At 35.4% G+C, this 8,734-nt stretch overlaps 1 protein-coding gene across 1 annotated transcript; it reads left to right on the forward strand.

Annotated features, from left to right (window-relative positions):
• Positions 1-4,807: 4,807 nt before the first annotated feature.
• LOC132283546 (cytochrome P450 736A117-like) lies at positions 4,808-7,213 on the forward strand. Its single transcript, XM_059785509.1, has 2 exons — positions 4,808-5,764; positions 6,430-7,213. Exons 1-2 carry the CDS (start codon positions 4,829-4,831, stop codon positions 7,036-7,038), a joined length of 1,545 nt encoding a protein of 514 aa, XP_059641492.1. The 5' UTR covers positions 4,808-4,828; the 3' UTR covers positions 7,039-7,213.
• Positions 7,214-8,734: the final 1,521 nt, after the last annotated feature.

Below are 8,734 nucleotides of genomic sequence, written 5' to 3' on the forward strand. Positions count from 1 at the left end.
AACTTGTATTTTGTTCCATGGATAGTAACCTTGGTGTAATCAATGTATAACTCATGTAAATAATTTTGGGACTATGTAAATGGTATGTTAAACTTGCATTTTGAATAGAGGGAATGTAATATATCATTTGGTAGTGTTTTAAAACATGTTTAGAGCATATTGCAAAGTTTTCTTAAACCCATTGCATTTCCTCATTTTCAGCATTTCCAGTAGCAGGAACCAGTCTCGCAGAGCCATTTTGGTCGACCGAAATGGGCACTTCGGTCGACCGATTCTTCCAGTAGCTTCAGCTATTGTTGGGTCCACAACTGGCCGACAGATATGGGTACTTCGATCGACCGGTACAGGAGGGTTCACTTCGGCTAACCGAAGCCCCACTTCGGTCGATCGAACTGTTATTGCATAGTATACCTTGTTCCATTTTTCAGCATAGTTCACCCTGAGTCTTAGGAAGGTACTTAGACCCTGAATGAAGTATATTTGTGATGCAATAAAGATGTACTGACACTTGATATAATGGAATTGACTTAGGTGACTTAGGGTTCGGGTAAGAACTCGGTTAACGGTTAGGACCCACGGGTTCGGGTCGTTACAGGGAGAGCCGACTCTTCACTTGGGAGGCTTGAAATTATGCTACCACAATGCATTTCTAAGCTGTAAATTCAACCCTGTCAAACCCAACATTCATGAATGGTAAAATAAACAATTTAGCAAGCTAACTCAAGGAATTTTACAGTATGGCGACATAAGGAAACATTGATTTCTTCATACATGTCTGATTACAATGTTCATAAACAAAACGACATTAAATTATATCGTTGAAAAGCTATAAACTCAAAAAAAGATACAAATCCTAATGAGACTCCAAAAGATGGTGCCGAGGTCTCAAACCCATTTCTACCCATTGAATAGATACACGATGCCACTTAATACAATTTACAACAAAAAAGGGGGAGTAATATACACATTAAACATAAAAGAAGTCCAAATCTCTTTCAACCCGACTAGACTTGTGGTGGATTGCCGTCCACTACTTCTTTTCTTGAACCTGAAAATGTTAATAATAAGGGATGAGCAAAATTGCTCAGTAGGTGGTACTTAAAACACACCTCTTATGACCCCATGAATCCAAACAATAAATAGAAAAAGGGAGAATGGGATCATGCTATGCCGGGGAGAATACCATACAATTTCAAGGTCATAAATAACAATGTCGTGCCATGGAATGCAATGTCATGCTATGTTGCTCCCTACTTTCAAAATCCATTCCATTCATCACTTTTCAAACCGTTAACACAACCCGTCCCATGGTGACTCTATGGCGACATGAGAAAAGGATTGGCTACTGTCCCTAACCCCGTGGCGTCATTTAGGACCCGGATAACTCAACCACGCTAGGGTGATCTCCCTAGTTCCCTCTAGGTCACATTAACGTCACGGACCCTTAGTAACCTCTAGGCGTTCGGGTTTTCGCAAACCCTTTATCAAAACTTTTTCCCAAAATCCCCTTTTCTTTCATTTCAAATCAATTTTTCTCATTTCATTGCCCAATGCTAAGCATGAATGTCTCATAAATTTTAATGTTGTGCAAATAAAGAAATTCATGCTCATTAAGTTAATATTCAACAATATACATGCTTTGCAACAAAAAAAATCTAAAATTTATATTCATGGTTTCTAATCACAAAACTTAGCACTAAAGGCACAAAGGGCTTGAATTAATCAACAATTAAACATGCTTTATCATCATGTATACCAAGCAATACATAGTCACAACTTTGGCACAACATATATATAACATAGCATGAAATTTCTACAAATCAAGCATACTAACCACAAATTAAGAAGAATAATTAATAAAAAACCCAAGAAAAATGTGAATTAGAAACCCCTACCTCACTTAGATGCAAAAATCCCAAAATAAGCCCAAATTTTTGAAATTCAAAGGGATGGCCAATTGATGAATTGCTTCTACCAAAATGAATGCCTCGACAAGCTCCCCATTTTGCCTCAAACAGCCCCAACAAATTCCTACAACTGAGGGAGAAATCAAGGCTTGAGTTTTGATGAGAAAAGAAAAAGAAAAAGAGAAGAAAAGAGAGGGAGAGAAAGCTTTACGGGGAAAGAGAAAGTGTCGGGCCAAATGTGGTCTCTTGGCCACAAAATGAATTAAGTGGTGGGTCCCACCACTTAAAAAAAATCCTATCTTATATATACACACACACACACACACACACACTACCAATTAAATCATACCCACATAAAATAACACACCACCATATAAATATGTACAAAATAATTATGCATGGTATGCAATGAACCCATGACACAACCCCCGTGCACAATAATTCCGGTAGCGGGTCCCACCTGGGTCCGTCTGACCCGAAAAATGAAAAAAAATGGCAAAATGGCAACCCTTACATTTTAAAGAGTCCTGAACTCATTGAAATGTTCCAACCAACTTTCGGACACACCTGGCACATCCCACGGTGTCAAGTACATAAAATAAGAAAAGACGAAAATACTTTCGAAAAATTTAAAAAAATCCAGAAAATGGAAAAAGGTGAAAAGCAGAAATACAACAAGTACACTTTTTGTTGGCAAATGTAGGTTTAGGTCGATGTAAAGTGGCTTCACGTCAATCAAGTCGGCCAATTCGGTCGACATGTGGACCTCACACGTCAACCGATTGCTGGTACTCCTCCCTTGGCTGCTGTTTACCTCTCTGTTCATTCTTGGCCACTCTCTTTTGCCTTATAGTAATTTGGAATGCATGGTAGTAATGTATTCACGTTTTGAGACCTCGCATGTTACTTCATTGGTGGATTTGACCATTTTATCCTTGACTTTGGTATTTTTACCAATTTTCCTTAGCTTTCGCATTTTGTTGACTGGGTTACCGAGTTGGGTTACGTTCTCTTGATTGATGAACCGAATCATGAAATTTGGGGCATCAAAGAGTGCAAAAGATTATATATATATATATATATATATATATATATATATATAGACACACATATATTGAATGAAAACTATTAGTAGAGAAAAACAATTTAGAGATAGAGGGAGAAATTTAGTGTAATTGTTTGTTCTTTCCTTTTTCTAAAATTGACAATTCCTCTAGTTTGCTAAAATAAGAAATATAAATGTAGAAAAGAATAAAGTGTAATATGTATTAAAATAAAGTACGTTAATGTCTTTTTAACTATCTCCATATCAGATTCAAGGTCACATCAAGAGTTATAGCACCGCTCAATGTTCTTTCATCTCCTTGATATCATAATATACAGAATCCTCCTCACATTATCAAGTAAAGAAATCAATTTATTACCTAGTTCAATCCGACCATCCATTTGATTCAAAGCGTGTGAATCTATTCAGTTTAGTAATAGTATCTTGACACAAAAAAGAATTTACCTTACATGTTACCAAATCCCATGATTCGTTTCATCAATTATAAAGTCTTTTAGATTTCCGTTCTATACTCATTTGGATTACATAGTTTAGTAATTATGATGCTTGTGATCTAACATTGGAACAAAGATGCAGATGAGTAGGCAGAGAAAAGTCAAAGTATAAGCCTCTGAAAATGGTAGAGAGGACTGAAAGGCTCATAAGGAATGAGGGAAAACCTCCGTGCAGAGGGTTTTTTTACAAACCTTCACATTTTTCTTTGGATAAACCATATTTACCTTTTCTCAGCTTTTGCTTGAACCCTCAAATATGGTGCAACTATAATATATATATATATATATATAGAATATATATATTGTAAATGACGTAGGCATCCCTTTGCTTCAATGAAAAGACTTGAGAGAACTTTAAAGAGGAACGCTACTATGTCCGAGTAAATATGTCGACTAAATAATTCAAACAAAAGTAACCAATACATATCTATGGATTTAACGTGATCATTTTTATATAGTGTTTATTCAAATATAAATAAGATAATTTGCTATTTGATAATCAAATTCATTAATTAATTTTAAGTAAATTAAATAATTTATTAAATTAAGTGTATTTGATAAGATATTTTTATATTATTTTAAAAAGTAATTAGTATTAAATAGAATTTTAAGTGATAGTAAATTCAATTATGACTGAATGTTGAATGATGAATACTTAAATTTTCTTTTATAATAAAATAATATTAAAAAATTCTCAATTTATATTATCACTTAAAATTTAGTTCTATTTTATTTTATTTTATTTTTATTAAACAATATCGAATTCACAACGTCTCACTTTTCAATAAATCAAGTTAATTATTCATTTAAGTGAGTCAACAAACACTACCAAGCAGATGTTTCAATATCCCAATGAGTTAATACTTTTAGTGAATTTTAGAGGGTTAGACTTGACTTTCTGTATTTACTAATCTAATTCCTAATCATTTCTTATCTAATAAAAAAAATTAAAAATTAAAAAAAAAAAACTATCTCATTTACCAAGGTGTTGTGACCCACTGATATTTTCTTTCTCCACGTCTTAGTGACCATATTTTAATTTCCAAATCACACCGAAGTTTACAACTTCTTGTTAGCCCATAACAATTCTCTTGATTTTTTAATTTTTTCTCTCCACCTAGTCAAGTCAACAAACACTTGACGGGTAGTTGGCTTATCATCTGTTCTCTTCTTAATACTGTAAATAAATGACAAAATTCTCTTAACAAAGAAATGAAGTCCTCATTATTAGTTTAATCTTTTTTCTTTTTTCTTTTATTTGTTTTTTTCAGTTATTAGTTTAATCACATCCACACACAATAAAGAAGTACACATTGTTAGTATAAAAATAAGTGCGCACGAATAGACACACACAGCATCTGATGGAGCAGCAGCCGGTGACTTCGTTCTTTTTCCACCCCTTTCTCTTCTCTTCTCTTCCCATATTATTCATAGCATTCCTCATCAAGAAATGGCTCCTCAATACTTCTACTATCAACAAACACTTACCACCTTCACCACCAAAGCTCCCAATTATAGGGAACTTCCACCAACTGGGCTCGCTCCCTCACCATCCACTCCGATCTTTAGCTCAACGATATGGCCCTCTCATGTTGCTTCACTTCGGCAGCACGCCGACACTCGTTGCTTCATCCGCTGACGCTGCTCGAGAGATCATGAAAACACATGATATTGTCTTCTCAAACAGGCGGAAATCGATCATAACTAAACGGCTTCTCTACGATTACAAGGATGTATCCATGGCACCTTATGGTGAATTCTGGAGGCAGATGAAAAGCATTTTTGTGCTCCAGCTTCTAAGTAATAGAAGAGTTCAGTCTTTTCACTTTGTCAGAGAAGAAGAAACAGCCCTCCTGATGAAGAAGATTGAAGAATCATCTTCTTCATCCTCGGCACTGAATTTAAGCGAAATAATCACGTTGCTAACGAATGATGTCATATGTAGGGCTGCTTTTGGGAGGAAGTACAGTGGAGGGGGAAGTGGGAAGAAGTTTCTGTTGCTGTTGAAGGATTTCTTGGCGTTATTGGGCAGCATTGATGTTGGGGAGTTCATTCCATGGCTTGCATGGATCAGTCATGTCAATGGTTTGTATGCTAAAGTGGACAGAGTTGGAAAAGAGATTGATGAATTCCTGGAGCAAGTAGTTGAAGAGCGTATGAATGTCCTGAAAACAAAGAGTAATGGCGACGAGAGAATTGAAGACGAAGAAGACAGGGAGGATTTCCTTGATATTTTGCTTAGGATCCATAAAGAAAATAGTACTATTGATAGAGATTGCATCAAAGCTCTCATCTTGGTGAGGATCTCTCTCTTTCTTTGTGTGTGTGGCAAACTAGAATTTTATTGAAGAACCAGAAAGATAAAACACAGCACCCACTCCTAAGGAGTCACAACAATACAGACACCACATCAGCTAAACAAGGAAAAATTCAATGAACTACAATAATTTATTCTGTTGAATTACTAGGATTGGCTCAGTTAATTATAACATTCATAGAAAAAAGGGAAGGGGCTTCAAGTGAAGACCAGCTTTCCAAAGTCAAGGCAATCCAGTCGAAGTACTCTTATAAATTACTAGATATTTCCCAATTACTAGCCTTACCAGATATATTCAACTAGCCTCGCGAATCTGATCCAATCCAGTGAGAACAATTTTTATTGCAAAGACCATTGAACAAGTCTCAACTTTCCAATGAAAACATAATGGAGCTTTATTTAATGTGTATGTAGACTTTGCACAAATTAGTAATCCAACCTAAATGTTTCTCAAGACTGTATTAAGAAAAGACCAATCCAGCACAACCCTTTACAAATCCGATTGATATATAGCTGCTAATCATTCAATAATTGAATCTATTTACTTTTTGTCATGCTCTCTCTCCCCCTGTTTGTGTGTGTGTGCGCGCACGCGCATGATGGCTGGTAACCATCTGAAGTTGTTTTATCATCTGATTCTTGTAGGACATCTTTTCTGCTGGAACTGATACCACCGCCACAGTCCTAGAATGGGCAATGACAGAGCTATTAAGACACCCAGGAGTCATGAATAAATTGAAAAATGAAGTGAGAGAGATTCTTAAAGGCAAACCAGACATAACAGCTGATGATCTGGAGGAAATGTACTACCTTAAAGCAGTGATCAAAGAAACTGTTCGTTTGCATCCTCCTCTCACATTACACGGACGTGAAGCGAGCGAAGATGTCAGAGTAATGGGCTATGACATTCCAGCCGGAACAATGGTTATTATCAATGCTTGGGCAATTGGAAGAGACCCCGTGTCATGGGTTGAACCTGAAGAGTTTCAGCCTGAGAGGTTCTTGAATTCTTCTGTAGATTTTAGAGGGCAAGACTTTGAATTGATTCCATTTGGAGCTGGCAGGAGAGGCTGCCCAGGGACCTCCTTCGCAATAGCCACCAATGAGTTTGTGTTAGCAAATCTCGTGCACAAGTTCAATTGGGCATTGCCTGGTGGAGCCAGGGGAGAACATCTGGACATGACTGAATGCCCTGGTGTTACAATCCGCAGAAGAAAACCTCTCTTTGCTGTTGCAACTCCACGTTCTTGCTAGTGTAATCCGTGACATTGTCATGTTTGTTGCATGTTTCCTGTTTTCGAGAATAAACATATTTAGAAAGAGAGTGTAAATATAGACCAAGTATTCTTAGCTTAAAGCATTATTGGATTGTGAATTAGAGAAGATAATATGAACTAAAATCTTTAAAAAAGAAAAAATTTCTGACTTATCACATTTGTTTTTGTTACACTCATCTTGTCTGATATACTGAACACAGAACTTGAAGAAAGATTGCACTTGGATACACATCACTGGCAAAATTATCATCACTGTTGGAAAAGATTCCACAGATGATAAGGATAGCAAAATTATTGAAGTTCATTGAATCTTTCAGAATCCTGAATGGCAACACTTTGTCACCAATATTCAAACAGGGACCACCAAGAGATGGGCCAAATGACGAAGTTCCTTGACAATTTTCACAGAGATAAAAGAGAGCCACATAAACAAACTTATCAGGAGCCTTGATATGATTGACAACAAAATCAATAGAAAAAGATAGTGATATTAATCTAATAGTGACCATGAAAAAGGCATCCATCTAACAAAAGATATGAATGACATGATATCTTCTTAAAGATTTTCTAAATTTCTCCATTCTTTCATCCCGTGTGTAAAAGAGGAAAAAAAAAATATTATTATTAAATTCGTAAATCACAACTGTTTTAGAGGATTGAAAATTCAAAAGTGTCGTGCTCGTGACATGGATACTTCACATGCTTTTGAAGAATCCATAATCCATATAATATAGATTTACAGGTCATTCTAAATTTAAAAAGTATCCATACATTTCATATCATTCCTCGTTGCATGAATAAAGAAGAGAAACAATAAAAGATGCCCAGTCAAATAAGATGAAACCGTTAAACATTTTCCTTTTTTCTTGGAGGATTATGAAGCTTATCAACAATTCTGATGCTCCAAATCCAATGGTAAAATACAGAATGATGTGGTGATAGACCACAGGTTCCATTCCTGAGCTGGGTTGATTGACTATTAGATCCAATCCACCAGCTGATTATTAAAAAAAAAATTATGTTAAATATAAAGCACATAAAATAATAGAAAATTACGTACTCCAAACTACCTCAGTCAGCATGAGAACTCGGTTGCATAATGACATCATGAGTCTCATGACTTGATCTGAAAATGAGTTATCAGTGAGAGAGAAAAGGCTCTAAAGAAGTTACATATCACTAAATATGTACTATCTGTTTTATATTAGATCTTCACCTTAAAAAGTTTGACTCACAATTTTAGTGAATCAAATATTTAAAATGAATATTGTGAATCAAATATATAAAATGAATATGAATAACAATAACCTCAAATGATTCAAATATAAAAAGTAATAGTAAGTAAAAAAATTTTGACATAAACAATTAATATAGAACAGAGAGAGTATATATTGTTAAGTCCAATGAAAAATAAGAACATATTGGCATTCAAAATCTAGAATTCCAAAACAAATTATTAATCGCTCCTGTTACAAAGAACTAACCGACTAATCAATTCCATGAGACAATTAGAGCATGACTTCCAGAACCACACAAGGAAGAATCATGCAAAAACTATGGCTCTATCGACTGAGAGACAACAGAAAGAGACAAATGAAAAGGGTGTGGATGCAGGGCTTTGTCCTAAATGATTTATATGGCGCAGCTTTTGAGGAAGGGTCCTTTATAACACA

This window comes from Cornus florida, unplaced genomic scaffold (genome assembly GCF_030987335.1).
Source record: "Cornus florida cultivar Cherokee Brave unplaced genomic scaffold, ASM3098733v1 CherokeeBrave_3.0.0_Hap2_Chr11, whole genome shotgun sequence".
Classification (NCBI taxonomy): domain Eukaryota; kingdom Viridiplantae; phylum Streptophyta; class Magnoliopsida; order Cornales; family Cornaceae; genus Cornus; species Cornus florida.

Coding starts and splice junctions, on each gene's coding strand:
- LOC132283546 (XM_059785509.1), top strand. CDS start 4,829: ATGGAGCAGCAGCCGGTGACTTCGTTCTTTTTCCACCCCTTTCTCTTC. Junction 5,765..6,429: donor GCATCAAAGCTCTCATCTTG/GTGAGGATCTCT, acceptor TGATTCTTGTAG/GACATCTTTTCTGCTGGAAC.